General features: G+C 38.7%; 2 protein-coding genes across 2 annotated transcripts; both read right to left on the reverse strand.

Annotated features, from left to right (window-relative positions):
• Nucleotides 1-1,656: 1,656 nt before the first annotated feature.
• LOC122661350 (fructose-bisphosphate aldolase 1, chloroplastic) lies at nucleotides 1,657-5,780 on the reverse strand. The gene is made up of 7 exons (XM_043856716.1): nucleotides 5,765-5,780; nucleotides 3,413-3,626; nucleotides 3,019-3,288; nucleotides 2,800-2,909; nucleotides 2,570-2,660; nucleotides 2,212-2,481; nucleotides 1,657-2,119 (listed from the first exon to the last, which is right to left on the reverse strand). Exons 2-7 carry the CDS (start codon nucleotides 3,581-3,583, stop codon nucleotides 1,841-1,843), a joined length of 1,191 nt encoding a protein of 396 aa, XP_043712651.1. The 5' UTR covers nucleotides 3,584-3,626; nucleotides 5,765-5,780; the 3' UTR covers nucleotides 1,657-1,840.
• A 1,398-nt stretch (nucleotides 5,781-7,178) lies between these two features.
• LOC122661351 (protein CHAPERONE-LIKE PROTEIN OF POR1, chloroplastic) lies at nucleotides 7,179-11,103 on the reverse strand. Its single transcript, XM_043856717.1, has 4 exons — nucleotides 10,941-11,103; nucleotides 10,723-10,826; nucleotides 7,634-8,084; nucleotides 7,179-7,548 (listed from the first exon to the last, which is right to left on the reverse strand). Exons 1-4 carry the CDS (start codon nucleotides 11,084-11,086, stop codon nucleotides 7,398-7,400), a joined length of 852 nt encoding a protein of 283 aa, XP_043712652.1. The 5' UTR covers nucleotides 11,087-11,103; the 3' UTR covers nucleotides 7,179-7,397.
• Nucleotides 11,104-16,326: the final 5,223 nt, after the last annotated feature.

Below are 16,326 nucleotides of genomic sequence, written 5' to 3' on the forward strand. Positions count from 1 at the left end.
ATTCTGATAAATTCAAATTGGCTATACTTGCGACACATTCATCAATTAACGATAAAAAGTAATTGGAATCAATAGAATAAAGGTCAAAGGGAATTTATTATTATTATTTTTTTAAATATTGGAAATTTTAAAATAAAGTGAACCTCCTTTTTTTTTTTTTGGGGTAAAAAACTGAACCTCCTTACAACTTGCTATTGAAGACTGCAAATTTAGAAGGTAGAGGGGATGTCCAAAAGGAACAGCATAAAGATCCAGGTGAATTCCAGCAGAAAAGGGCGAAAATTTTCGGTGGATTTTGGACTCCCTGCTTCATATAGTAGGACAATACTGGATGCCAGCACTATATACCATATCAATGGTTGTGCTATGCATGATGACTCCTTATCTCTAAGTAGATATATTTTATTTGAGAGTCCTTTATTTTAAATATATATTTCTTCAATTTCTCGTTCTTTGGTATCTTTCACAGCTACCTGCTACTAGTTTGTGTAAGAAATCTCTCCTCTCTAATGGTCAAACATGTGCTCTTCTACTTTGTAACCCTAACCAACTACCCCTTCAACCCCCAACCTTCTTTTTTTTGTTTTGGTGATAAATTCCCAACCTTCCACTATCTACTTTTATTGAATAGGAGATCATATGGGAGTTGACTTTTGGATTTAAGGCTTCAAGTCTTCTGAATCCTATGTTGTGGAACAGTGACCTTGTATTATTTACCCTTCCTTTATTCATCGTAGCACCTCAAATTAAAGGGCAAAGATGGTCATTTGACTAAGGGTTGAAGATCCCACCGGAAAGTAGAAAGATTGCCGGAATATCCATAAAATGAAGAAAAACTAAGAACCATAAAGTGAAGAAATATCTTAATACGAACACAGGCTTTGGCCTGGTTGTTGTAGTTATTCATGATAGTGATAGCCGAGAGGTTCGACGTCTCGAGTCTGACACTCCTCCCGTATTGAATGCTTGACATGCATCCCTTTAATGTAAATTTAGCTCTTCTCCAAGGAGCCCAGTGCGCTCAGGGGGCATTCAGAGGTTGAGCTGTGCTGCACACATCTCGGTGCACGCCAATAGGCCTTTAATGACTTGCATCCCAAAAAAAAAAAATTCTTAAACTATGAATCATTGAAAACTTAAAACCAGGTAAAATCCAAAAAACCCCAACCCTCTAAAACTTTCAAGGCCAAAAACCAATGGATGCGACAATAAAACAGCCATCCATCTTAGTGTTTCACAGTCAAGAAGCTGTGCATGCTCTGGAAGCTACCTGCGGCTACCTCATGTTATTATTATTATTAAAAAAAAAGAGTTTTTTAAGGGCAAATAAAGGAGGTGGAGATGCATTTGACACCTCCTCATGAGGTGTAGAATAGAAAAACCCATTTTTGATTAATAACAAAATTCTTGAGGCCTTAATGCTAATACTGTAATAAGGCCAAGCTGCAGTGAGTGATAAGTTTTTTAATTTATGTTCACTGTGTTAAAGACTTGGATGAAGATTACATGCGTGAAAGTTGCACTCTGGAGTCTGGACTGTCTTCTTGGGTTTTCAATTTCCTGATGGTTATATTTCAATTACTTGTCCTGCTTATTGATTTGTTTCCATTATTTGTGGATTAAAGCTTAAATGCAAAAGCATGGTAGATGATTAAGTGTGCAAGCTACCTAATCTCATCACCATAAATTTATTAAGTCACTAAATAAAATTACAAATAGTAAACAAAAAAGAAGTCGCCATGGCCATGAGCATTACAGGTGAGGGAGAGAGAGAGAGAGAAAGAGAAACAGAGAGAAAGAGTTTCATCATCTATAGATCTGCTACAATTCTATAACAGCTTTAGTAGACGTATCCCTTGACAAACATTCCTTTCTTGGACTCCTCAGATTCACCCTCACCAGTGTATTTCCCGAGCTGAGCAAGAGAGTTGGCCTTGGCACGGACAAGGAGAGCTTCCTGGGCTGCCTTCACGTTCTCTGGTCTTCCTCCCCATGTCTTGAGGCAAGTGTTCTGAAGGGCTCTGGCGTATGAGAAGGAAACGTGCCATGGGTTAGGACCTTGGTTCATGGCGTTCAGGTTCAAGGTTGCTTCAACTTCGGATTGTCCACCAGACAAGAACTGCACATTTGAAACAGATTTCTCTTTGAATTGAATGAAGGAATTATAGGAAAAAATTATAACTTTTTTTTTTAAAGTAACCTCAGACTTGCCATGATTCCTGGAACTGCTGGGGGGATTCTTCGCTGGAGGAGTTTGAGGGTGTACTCGGAGACCTGTTCAGGTGTGGCCCTCTCCTTGCACTCAGCTCCAGGAGTGACCATGCTGGGTTTGAGGAGGATACCTTCAAACATGACATTGTTCTCTGCAAGGTAGAAGAACACTTCAGCCCACACTTTCTGGGCTACTTCGAAGGTCCTGTCAATCCCATGGTCACCATCCAGCAAGATCTCTGGCTCCACAATCGGGACCAATCCATTGTCCTGCATCAACCAAGCGACATCATCATCTACCAGTAGCTGAAAACAGAGCTTACAGTGATCAGTAATTCTTTTTAGAGCTTATTCTTACTTGAGAAATGGCAGCATAGCGAGCTAGACCCCAGGCTGCTTCCTTGACTGCTAGTGCAGAAGGGCCATTTGGAATGCTCACAACGGTACGCCTGTTTGAAGGAAAACAAAAAGATTGAAACGATGACAGAATCAACATCTGAATTAAATTAAGCTTCTGTTCTTAGATTGTCCGATGGATTGTATCAGAACCAGTTAGAAGAAACAAGAAACAGAGCAACCATGGCGTACCATTTGGCGAAACGAGCTCCTTGCTGGTAGTAAGCAGCAGTGCGGGAGGCGAGGCCATCAAGACCTTGGCACCATGACTCGTCGTTGGAACCAGCCAAGGGGACGAGACCCTGCAATGTTTGGAAATTTCGTATATATGAAACCATGAATAATCCATTTTTAAAAAAAAAAAAAAAAAGTCAGAAATCAAGTAAGGGAAGAAGTCTCAGTGACTCTCACCTTATCAACCTTGATACCTGGTACAATGTTCTGCTCAACAAGCACATCAACCATCTTCTTCCCATCAATTGTGGACTGGTAGAGTGTCTCCTCGAAAAGGATAGCTCCGGAGATGTAGTTACCCAACCCTGGAACACTCACAAGCAGTGTCCTGTAAGCCTGGCGATTGGCTTCTGTGTTCTCCAACCCGATTGACGCCAATCTCTTCCCACAGGTTGCGTTTGATTCATCCATGGCCAATATTCCACGCCCTGGAGATGCTACTGTTTTCTGCAAATTTAAATTTTAGATAGAAACAAAGCTTTCTTAGCAAGTTCAGTTTTAATTTCCCAAAGAACATAACGAAATGCATGCATGAATTGTTCGATTAAAAGACAAAAACAAGAACACATACGGCTGTCTTGACAAGCTCATCAGCGTATGAACCAGCACGGATGGTGAGTGCAGATGAGGTGATGGGGTGGCATCGAACCACAGTTGCAGATGGCTGGCGAAGGCTCTGACCCTTCACCCACTCGGATTTGTCCAGCACTGGAGATGACTTGATCATCGAAGCTGTCGCCATTTCTATAACTTCTGATATGGAACGAACTTCTTCTTCTTCTTTTCTCTTTGGTTATCTCTTTCAGAGACTCTCAGTCTCTTAATCCCTCTGAGAGTCTCTCTAGCCAATCTCATGGCTTCTCAACTATCCAAATTGGTATTTATATAGTCTTTCAAGTGTGTGCATCTAAGAAGATGTCCCATTTGAGGCTGTTGTGTGCCCACCAACCACCACTTGCCACATGGGCTGATAACATGCTGACCTTGCATACTACAACAGACTCTGTCCACCACGTGGAAAAGAAGAAAGATGTGTGACTTTGAAGCACTGTTCTACGTATCGGTATTGTATTTTTCGGTTTATATGTATCAGTATTGCCAAAAGTCTGATATTGATACGGCAACAATATGGATTGTGACTGATACAATTTAAGTATTGGTATCGTATTGGTTGTATCGCCCAATATGTGTTGGTATCATATGGCACCGATCTATATCAGCTGATACCAAAAAGTGATTTTTTGTACTAGAATTGACCTCATACAGACCATTATGGCCGATTCATATTGGTATCGGTTGTATCAGCCGATATATGTATTCATACATATCAACGATATGGAAAAAAAATAGGTTTTTGTTAAAAAAAATGATTTTCATCCTAATATTGGCCTCATACCGACCGATATGGCTGATCCATATTGGTATTGGTATGGGTATAGGCAGCAACCAATACCAACACATACTGTGTACCAAAATACTAGTTATCAAATGGATTTTTTTAAACCAAAAAGTGACCTTTTGATCTAAAATTGGACCAATACAAACAAATTCAAAAGATATATATTAGGAATCTTTGTCCTCTCTAGTTCCTTGTCCGTCCAGTGCCTCTAATAAGGGGGGGGTGTCTGGTTAGGGTCCACCCCCCTTATTACAGGCACTGGGGGAACTGGGTCGGGCAGAGAACTGGAGGTGATAATTTTTCTATATATTAGTATCTGTATCAATCACCTAGTATCAATAGTGATCGATGTACGCTTTATTTGTTATGCATTCTTGGAATACATTCTAAGACGAACTATTTTTATCATCTGAGAATTCGAAATAGATCTAGAATGCATACCAAACACAGCTGTAGTAACCGTACCGTATCTTATAACCTTGCTTTGAGGGGATGGTGTAGGGAGTGGTAAGTAGTGAGGGGCATTTTCTGCTAAAATCTTCCAAAACCAGAAAAAATAGCTTCTGCAACAATTAATGAATTAATTGCTGATCTTTTCTTTTTCCAGTCAATTTGATGGTAGCAGACAAATATGCTACACTCAGCACCCTGAAAGAGTACAAATTAAAGAGAGATTTTTTTGAGTTTGAAAAGATTCTTCCTCTGTGAACCTGATATGAGGCTGTAGTTTTTCTAAAAATTTCTTTCTCTGTGAGTCCATCATGGCCGGGTTTGTCATTCGTGGGCACCATTGACATGTAAACAGACGGTAGAAAGACTGCCACGTGAATCAATGGATGTGATGCCTCGACGTCAAACAGTGGGCCATCATGTGGGTCCACTCCATCTTCCATGGGACCCAGATGCCAAATGTCACCTCATCGATCTAATCTTTTCATATATAGACAGTGAAGAATTAGGCATGACAAATAGACTCCAAGGTCTCTAAAAGGACAGGATTGTGAAAGGGTCTCTCTTTCTCTTGGCTGGAACACAATACTGTGTAATGTGTGGTACACGATGGCAGATGAATCCTCACCCTTCCTTCAACAATGAGATTGACCAGTGACTACCTTATGGCAATGGCTCTTCATAGCCATTGGATCAAGATTCACAGCTCAATAGAGAGAGAGAGAGAGAGAGAGAGTCAGATGTCTCATCAGATTATCAAAATTGTCCGAGGCATCCGAGTTGTGGCTATCAAAGTGGTGTGGACATGGTTTTAGTGCACGGTATCGGAACGGATATCGGCAACATGCAAATTGATACGATACCGATATGGTATCGACTTGGATCGATTATATCGAATAAATATATTCTTGAATTTTCTTAAAAAATAAGTTTTTTGATCATTTTATCCCTTGTCCGTACCATGCTATCGATACGATATCAGCATAGTAACAATAACGGAGACTAACAAAATCGGTTCATATCACCCGATATAGGTGATACAATACCGATACTTAGAACCACGGGTGTGGAACATCTTCTTCTTGGAATGATATTGAAGCAAAGGATAATACATAAGTGGATAAAATTTTGCTGCTACCCGAGTTGTAGGAATGTTCCTTTTATACTTTTCATAACCAACGAAATGGAATAAAAAAAAAATATTTTGGAAAATACTATAACCTAGACGGTTATTTGTAAACCTTAACGGAAAATGAATTATTCTATTTCTTTGGCTGCAACCCAAATAACAGGAATATTCCTGCAACCTGGATAGCAGCAAAATTTTTCTGCCATAAATTGATGTGTGTGGCGTTAGCAGACGCATTGCTGTTCACTAATTGGTGTGTTTCCGCCATAAATTGATGTGTGCGGGGTCAGCAGACAGCAAACGCATTGCTCTTCCTAACTGGTGTGTTTCCGCCATAAATTGATGTGTGCAGAGTCAGCAGACGCATTGGTAGGTTTTTACGGTGTCAAACGCTGAAGAACGTTTGGTGGAGAGTTAAAAGAAAGAAAGCTTCTCACGATATTAATATACTATTTTACCCTTCCACATGGGTTTTTATTTTATTGTTTTCTCTTTTATCCTAACCATGTGAATAATTCCATTCACTATGTTGCCATTGGTATTAGATAAGAGATTTCCTTGCACTGACTAGTCATAGAACCCCCTTTTTCAAAAAAGAATAGCAATAGTATTTCGTTGCTACACTAGTAGTAAGTAGGAATGTTCCTCCTACAAGGCTGGCAGCCAAGAAAATGAAATCTTAAAAGGCATTTTAAAAAATTCTAAAACCTAAAAGGATATTTATAAACCCAAAGAAGAAATGAATTATCCCATTTCCTTGACTGCCAACCTCGTAACAGAAACATTCCTGCTATAAGTGTAGCAGCAAAAATTTTTCCCTTCATCTTAGGTGCATCTAAATATTTATTTGGGCTTTCAAAAATAAAAAGGTTATAACCTCACCCGTTTACAAGGACAAGAATCAGTCAAAGGGCAATCAAAAAAAGGTATCACCTTCAAAATACACCCACAAAGATGTCATTTACACCGTCCCAAGAATAAATTGGAATATATTAGGATTTAAAAACTCATAATTGGCCAGAATCGGTATCTTTTTGCCATGACCCTAATTTCCTTCCATACAGGGATCGACCAAGTCCGATTGGCCAGAACAGGGATCAGCCACAATCAGATTTTTAAAACCCTAGTTCGAACCCTAAGACTATGAGAGTTGTCTCTATGATGGATCTCCTTATATTTTTGCTGTACAATAGCCTACTACGCATCCGTTCCACAAAAGGCACAATCTCATCATGACTGTCAAAAAATAATTAATCAGTTCCTCAAAAGGCACAATCTCATCATGATTGTCAAAAAAATTTCCTTTGATCATATAGAAGAAAGTATGAAAAGGACGGGGGAGAAAAGGGACTACCCGCATAATATATACTGGAAAACAGAACAACTCAAGTCTTAAATTTTCTCAAACAAAACAAGCAGCTACTCTTTCCTCAAAACTTCTCCTTTGGCTTGTTTGAAAAACTAACCCAACATGGGATGACCAGCTTCGAAGATGTTGATACCAATGAACCACCAGCAGGAATATTCAGTCGTTATCCACAACAAAAAAGGGATGTAGAACAGGTGATAGAACTCATGTTACTTCAGATAAGTAGAAGAAACCCATAGAAGAATATAGCTTACTAAAGAAGTCGAAACTTCCAAGCTCCTTGGGCCACGAAGTATAGGTGGAACAACAGACACCATCAAGAATGTCCCCAAGAGCCAAGAGACGATGAAAGCCCCAATGCTGTGATATAGAACATGGAATTAGAAGGAAGCAAAGATATGTGGGCAATTAAACATCCGAGTGAAACAGAAGTTTGGAAGCATACCTGTATAGTATAGCTCGGACTCGACTCTTCAGCCGGTCATATATGAAATATATGGTAGCAATCAAGGAGATGGCTACCTGAAGGGTCGGTCCATCTTCTGTTGGGAAAAGAACAGTGAGTGCACCAAGAATTGCAAATGCAATCGCTGTCTTTATGATGAAGTTTGTAGATGGCGTTTGAAACCTACTCATGACGGCCTGAACAACCCGTGATTGAGTTACTTCCCGGACCTTTTTCTTGATATCGATCTTAGGGTTCTTCCTCTCATAGAACTTCTGCATGATTATCTTGTTGTGAGCTGATTCGATCGCATCAATGCTTGGCTGGTGTCTGGCATATTTATGAATGAGGAAGTACCTTGCAGCTTGGATTTCTTCTTCAGAAGCTTCCCTGCTAATTCCAAGCCGTTTATATGGATCACTTATGTTGATTCGAGGAAAAACAGCTGCATCTATTACAGCAAATCAGAAAAGATTCTCACGTGAAAGAATGATCTCATGAGACATGACCAAAGAACTGGAAGATAAACAGCTGACAATATTCTGGATAATAAACTGTTTTACCCATTCAAAAATGTTTTAAGGAAAAATAATCTGCTAATATGAATTGGATTCCTGAAAAGTGTTAAAAGAACATCCTTCCTAAACAGGTGAAGAGAAAAATTATCTCCTAAGCACATTGTTTGAGTCCAAGATTCATCCACGGAACTCAATGCAAAATCACAGATTTATCCAGGCATGCTCAACATTTTTCTGCAATTCTTTTGTTCGATAGGTCACATTGAGAAGCTTCAGTTCCCAATAGTTGTCAGGTCAATCACGCACATTACCAGAAGACTACACTCTTAAATTCATTGAAGAACACAAACCAACCTATAGAACACACGGCCACAGAGACTTGCTCTACCATACAATGGGAGCATAGGAAGAAGCAAGAAATATCAGAACAGGTTCCGGCAGCTGAAAGGCACAACCATGGTACTAAATCTCGTTTCGTTTCGGTGTTTCGGTCTGACCGAAATTTCACGAGTTTTAGTACTATGGGCACAACAATTCTACTGTAAGGCACTGCCAAAGTTAATGGTTTCCCGGAGGATTCAAAAGTCAAGACAGTAAGGAGTTCACATGTTTTTGGCATGGGAAATACATCAGAGAATTCCTACATCCCTCACAGAAGCCACCAAACGCTATATATACAACTAGCTGCTTTATCGAGGACAGAACAAGTACTTCAGTAGTCATGATCTCACCTCTAACTCTAGGTGAGTCTAATTTCTCTGCCATGTTGTTCTGACTTATTTTCCTGAACAAACAAGTTGCTGGAAAAGGTAATACATTCCCTTCAAGCAAAGTTGTTGCATGATCACAGGAGAGTATAAGAGCTCTAATAATAGTATAAGATTGCAATTAGATCTTCAAAATTGAAGCATAACAAAGCTTTGATGATCAATGCCCCACCCCCATCCCCAAAAAGAGGAAAAAATTGTATGATAGCAAATGAAACACCAAAAGCAATTCCATAATAGAAGGAAATTAGGCTAGGGTTTGAAACATTATGCATTAGAAGGTTAGACTATCAGATTTAAGATACAGGAAGTAGTGTGTGCATAGTTGTCATGGCGTCGCCATGGCGTCCTGGCGCTGGAGAGGGCTGCATGGCGACCTACGCCATGGCGAACCTCTTTGATTTCTTCTTCCTGACTCTCTTTCCCTCTTCGATTTCTTCTTCCTGTCTTCGATTTCTTCTTCCTGTCTTCTTTCCCTCTTCGATTTCTTTCGATTTCTTCTTTCCCTCTTCGATTTCTTCTTCGATTTCTGAATTTTCTTCTTAAAACTTGAGAAACAATAGAGAAAAAATAAAACATGGCTTGAGTATACATCTATTAACACATTAAAAATAGAGAAAATAAAAAATAAAACATGGTCGACATGCTCGCCATGGCAACGCCATGGCGGGCGACATGTCGATATATCGACGTGACACCCCTCCACCGACTTGGATCGCCGTGACGCCGTGACAACTATGAGTGTGTGTTTGAAACAAAATGCATTAGAAGGTTAGACTATCAGATTTAAGGTACAGGAAGTAGTGTGTGAAATAAAAATAATAGTATAGGGTACAGGTCCATAAGAGAATCAAGCACCTAGAAGTTTGAAGGGACCTTAAGTCTGGAAACAAAAGACATCTTTTGGTGATGCAGTCAGCACTACAAAATCCATGGAATCAACCCCTAAAAGCAGCAAATTGCTACAGAAATAGGTTCATGTCGATAATAAATTAATAACTCCAGAATAAAAGGAAGAAAACATTATTTACCCAAAAAAAAGAGAGGAAGAAAACACCTCGCCGGGAGAGAGGGAGTGAAAAGACAACAGACTTTTCAGTCCCATGAGAGGCATCTGGGCATAAGTATTATCAGGTCATAACATTGGCTCCAGATCTAACCAAGTGCTTCGGAAAATTTTGAACCCAAGCCTGAGTTTGGATGAGGAGGAATCATGTGTTCATTTCTAGGGCTTGATTGTGCAGTCCAACTTAGATCCCCATTAAAGGCTGCCTAACAACTCCACATTTTGCTATATTTACTCTTACTCCAAGGCCTCAAAATGCTTAAAACTTTCATCCTAACCCAAAGATCAGGCAGCAACTAGCATAAGATTTATAAGCCACTTGAGAAGACCAAGATTCAAACTATCTATCAATATTATCATACTCCTCTCTACAGTCTTTTTCTTTTCCTCGCAGCATTTTGCATTCTATAGTTGATAGAATAACAATGGTCAGTACAGTGGTAATCGACACTGAACAGAGAATCACTCAGCAATATTAAATTCAACAAAACATAATCTAACTACCGGTGGTTGATTACATGGATCCTTTTAAGCTATCCCACTTAATCTAGGGATAGGTCTTCCTCCACTACCTCACAGGTGTTTTCATTGCACGACCAAACAATCTTAGTCAACTTTACCTCAACAGCTACTGGTGCTGCCCCTAAGTTTCCACGAATGCTTTCTTATATAAATCTATCCTTCCTTGTCATCAACCAATCAGGAAGAAGAAGAGAAAAACAGAGAGGAAATAATTACCACTTGAGTTGTCAGCTGTATCACCAAAAGAAGCACCCATTGCATTATAGATACTGTGACTTTGCACAACCTCATTTTTCTGTGTGAAACCAATCCAGTAACGTCTGTAGGAAGTCACAAAAAGGACAAATAAAAAATATTAGAAAAGGTATCGGTACTGAATCTCAAATTTGCTACCAACCATTCAAGAATCTAATTATGGGAGTAGCAAGCAATACCTATCAAAACGAAGAGGTTGCATCTTTTTCCTTAAGTTTTGATGATGGGTAAAAGCTGAAACTTGACCACATAAATCCCCTGACCCTCTTTTAGGTATATAAAAAGAAAAGCGAGGTGAATTACAAGTCAATCCAGTCACAGACATCTTCAGTCACAGCCAGGTTACACTAAGCTTCATTAAAGAAAAAAGAGAGAAAGCATAAGAACACAAACCTGGTTATTTCAGACAAAGCAGACAGCAATTCCAGTCAATTACTTGAAATTCAGTAATTAAGTTATACAAAACTTTATCCAAAAAAGTGGAAAACATTATGAAGGCAATCTATGCATTTATTGCAAAAAATATAGAACAGAAATAAGATAAATCAAGGGTGCCAAAGGATCTAGAAGACAAATATTCAAATCTCAACCTGCTCACATATGGGAAATGAGGACATAACAAAAGCATAAAGCAACTAGGGAGTTGGGACAGGCATTAACAGGACACGTCAAAATAGGAGCTGCACTGACATGTCACATGTACAAGCACAGATTACACACCACCAGGGTACAAACACACCAAAAGGAGTGAAAATCCATGTCAGGGCTTGGAATAATGCACTTGAGGAAGAATTTGAATTACTAAACAAATGGAGCTCAGAAACTTCAGAGGGATAACGCGCAATAAACTAGTTACTGAAAGTTTGCCTCTCTGAAGTTCCTTAATTAAAGTCTGGAGGGTTTAGGTCTACGGTTAAGAAACTATTTAAGGATTTTTGCAATGAAATGGAGCAACAATTCATGAGTCTCCAAGAAAGGAGTATAATTTTCTACTAGTATTTTCAATTGTCAATCTGTTTTTCAAGGTTATTGACTTTTTAGTTCTAAACCGTTTTCAAAGTCATTGCTTCACTACTTGATAAAATGCATTCAGGATGAAGTTTACTCCATCAGTAGAGGGTGCTTAGGCCAACAAAGTCTAGTCTAAAATCAAATAAATAGACACAAGGTAGATATAGGTGATCATGTACGAAAGGCCTTTTTAATTGTTTGTGGATCTCCCCCCCCCCCCCCTTTGAGGAGGGGATTATGAACAGATTCTTCAGAGTTCTAAGATTGGTTATGAAGCTAGAAACAAGCCAACAGCACAATTGCAACAAATTTAATGAGCAAATTATACATTTTTTCTTTTGAGGGGTGTGTGGATGGGGAGGGATAAGCACAGCTATTTTGAAAGCATAACCAGATAAAGATGGGAAAACATAGAGGCATGCACAAACCACACACACACGTACATCACCAAGATCCAAAGAAGAGAAAGATTAGACAAATCCATAAATGGGAAGGCTGAAAGATTAGGCAAATTCCTGAATGGGAAGGACCATAGTATCGGCTTCCTACATTGCCATATTTCTGCATGGATAGGCAATTTTCTCCCAATTGGGGGGAGAGGGGGGGGGGGGAGGGGGAGGTCATCCACAGGCTATGAAATTCATTAAAAATGATTATACTATCAGTCAACCCTCGAAGATCAGCATTGTGAGCTTTAGGGTTAGATGACGACAATCATCAAAAGTTTTACAGGTTGCTCTTCCAAACATATGAACAAAGAGAAAAGGGATGATCTTCCAAAGGATCTTCCATTCCATCTCACATAAAATACTAATTTGACCAGCTGGAAGACACCTCCCTAATAGCATAAGATGACCTATGCAACACAAAACATTATTCATCCATTTAGACACATCATCCAAAACTAATTTATGATCAAAATTGGCCCTCAAAATCATCCAAAATTTCATTCTGTTGACAATAAACACCTTAAAATTGGTGCCCGAAACAATATCCTTAAAAGCCTTCATTATCTAAAAGGCAGAAGCACACTCCATACGAACATTTGACCTCCCCCTATTCCAATAAGAAAGCAAGACCCACACTTCTCTTCAACAAATCTTCTTTAAATAGTTCATACTCATTACCAGAACTATGCAACCACTAGGCTAATAAGTGAAATACAGCATTCAAATATTCTTAATCCTAAACCTCCAAATTGTTTTGGATGACCAAACAACACCCCCTCCATTGAGATGGGCATTTTATTATCATCTCTCCATGCTGAAAGGAACCTCTTTTAAGCCACTAATCGAAACAAGAAGAGAACCATTTAATGTTCTTAGAGATGCATTATAAAATCAAAGGGTAGCTATTTGATTTTATTTAACATTATTCTCTCACCAAACAATGGAAGTCCTTTTTTCCTCCCGACCCCCCCCCCTCTCTTTCTTTTTGAGGTGCAATTTACCAAGGTTGTCAAAGCAGCTAGGAAGCGATTAGCTCCCTAGGCAATGCACAGTATAGGCAGTGAGAGGTTAACCAAAAGAAAGTATTGATATACTTAGAATGCCGAGGCCAGAGGAGAGAGAGAAATCTCTTCTCCCCAAAAAAAAATTTCCACTCAAGATATCTTCAAAACCTTGATATAATCTCATGATTTCATTCCATATCCCACAATTCCAAGATGATGATCTATGCCGCCTCACGGTTGGAATCCAAGGGACTACAGCCTCGGCTAGGTGACTGCCTTAGTGATATTGGCCAACTTAGTGGAGATCAGATTTGTCAGTCCTCACTCAGGCAAAGGACTATATTATGCTTTAACAACCTCGAGAATCCTGTCCACCCGCTACCAATGGCAATTACTTGAAAAAGCGGGTCTAGCTCTTAAACAAAATCTATGGTAGGAGTTGGTGACTTAGTGACCACCTGATAAGAAGTTGATTCTTGCATCCAGCACAGTGAAATTAGTTACATTATGATGATTCTTAATTTACCTTGGACAGAAAACACCCAGAAAAAATTCTTCAATATAAACTTGTTTTGTGAACTCATATAAAAGTGGAGTTGGAAGCTCTGCACTTTAATATTTTAAATAGAATCTTATCAAAAACATCCTAAAACCAACAAGAAATTCTTGCATAAGACCTAATACAATCTAAAGCCACACCATGTATTACCAAATTAATAGAAAGAAAACCAATCTTAATTGCATTGTTTGAAGTTTGAATACAAATATATTAAACTCTTAACCTCATTCAGATTAAGAAGTTCCAATATCATATCATATTAAGAAAAATATCTATAGTATTAGGAAAATCTTGTCACAAAGGGGGGAAAATAAATAGCTATTTGGCCACAAAATCAGCAAATTTCCCACAACAGATGTTATAGACATTTTGTCCTCAATAAATCAGGCTTGTTCCACTCTCATCAGAAGCATCTTGACTTTTTGGAATTGGGAAGTGAATCAATGAAAGAACTCATTCTTTTATATCCTATACGAAACTCTTCCAAAAAATCTTCTCCAATGGCACAGTAAAATAGATTTCTAGGAAACGATAAACAATTAAACAAATGCCTTGCCAAATAATTATATGAACCAATTTCAATCTCATTGTCTTCCTCTAGGTATTGGACCTGATAATGAAAAGTAAAATAATAAACAATAAACAAATGTCACAAATTCCTGAGGATGAAGGTCGATTGCAATTTCGTCCTCAACTAATCAGCCTCTCTGTTGTTCACCCATCTGAAACCCCTATCCTTTTTTAACATAATTCAAAAGGAGAAAACCCTTTTTCAGATAAGCCATGTCATGAAGTGGGTCACTCACCGTCTAACTGGATGGCAAAATTAGGAATACTACCCAATCTCTTTTTTTATTTACGTAAGTATTCAACCTGTGTTACTGATCACAGACCCTTCTTATAAACGAATTTAAAAAACAATGTGCAAATACCAGATTATATATAACCCATTTTTCAATGTCTTCCTTGAACTATTAAGCAAGATAAACAAAGTGAACAAGTTGACAAAGAAATCAGCAAAATTCCCCAAGACCGATACTCTGCTGCACTCTCATAGGAAACATCACTGGTTCATTATTCTTAATGCAGTATACTAAGAGAAAGACGGGGTAAGAAGAAAAAGGAAACCCTTTCCCGAGGCTTTGTCAAGGAATGAGTATGGGGGAAAATTCCTAGTCACTTTATTCTATTGTCAAAGTCTTCCAAACATATCTTCTCCATTAGCACACACTTACTAGAACAGATTTCCAAGGAAGCAATACGAAAATATCTCAGACGGAAATCATATGAAACCTTTTTCAATTGTAGTCCTCCAATTGCCAACCATGAATCCAATTGGCACTGCTTTACATGAGCGAGAAATTTCCTAAACCAAAAAAAGCTATGGACCATCTGATCTAAGCATACCCAAAATCCACAATCGTAATCTAGTCCAACGCTAGGCACAAGAAATTAAGAAATGAAGTAGAAGAAAGACCGCACAACCTTACAACAATGTCATTTTGCAAGAACAGAAAGTCATACCTGATGAAATCCCCCAAGGTACTAAAGTACGGGTTGCCTTCAAAATGTGCCGAAAAATGGAGAAAGAGTCCAGAGATTCAGTGAAAGTCCGCTATTGTGTTTACCCTCTCAACCTTCAAGCTCACTCATGAACATGGCATGCATAAATCACTCTTTAACAGTGTTCCCCTAATCAGAGAGTCAGGTGGTGTCGCTGCCTCTCTGGTCTGATACACACTGGTGTCACAATTCGCAGCGGATAGGAGGATAGGTCATAGGAGGGTGCTTACGAAATTCTGAAGAGCGGAGCGAAAGCCGTAGTCCCCAAAGGAAACGAGTCAACTTCTTACGGAGTGGTCATTCTTGGAAAACCCGGTTTTGACTGGGCAAATCGGCTGAGTCGAGCACTCTGAAACGCTTTCCCGTTTTTAAAAGCAAACGGCCAGGATTCCCTTTTTAAATGCGTTTCAAACACATTTCCTCTTTTTTTTTTTTCTTTGTTTTTTTTTTGGCAATTTTTAAGGCCGAATAAGAGCTTATTTAACTGATCATTTATCTCTCTCCCGAACTCTAATGGGCCTGATTCTTTCACCGATGTAAAGATGACTCGAAGGATTACATATTTATGAAATCATTTTCAACTCAAAATTAATGCACAGACATCGAAATTAGAAGCATGTATTTCAAACACATTTCCATTTTTTTTGTTACCAATTTTTAAGACCTTGGATTTGTTGATTAATAGCTTATTTAACTAATCATATATCTCTCTCCCGAGCTCTAATCGGCCTGATTCTTTCACTGATGTAAAGATGACTCGAAGGACTATATGTTTATGAAATCATCTTCAACTCAAAATCAATGCACAGACACCGAAATTAGAAGCATGTATTTAAAATAAAAAATCCTCAATTTATATGAGAATAGTGTGTTATTTTTTATTACAAACGTTTAAAACCCAAACTATCCGTTTTTCATTTTTTATCGTTCACTTTTTTTTACCGTTTTATTTGACCGTTCGTTTGTAATTTTTTGCCGT

Source organism: Telopea speciosissima, chromosome 5, assembly GCF_018873765.1.
Source record: "Telopea speciosissima isolate NSW1024214 ecotype Mountain lineage chromosome 5, Tspe_v1, whole genome shotgun sequence".
NCBI classification, from domain to species: Eukaryota; Viridiplantae; Streptophyta; class Magnoliopsida; order Proteales; family Proteaceae; genus Telopea; species Telopea speciosissima.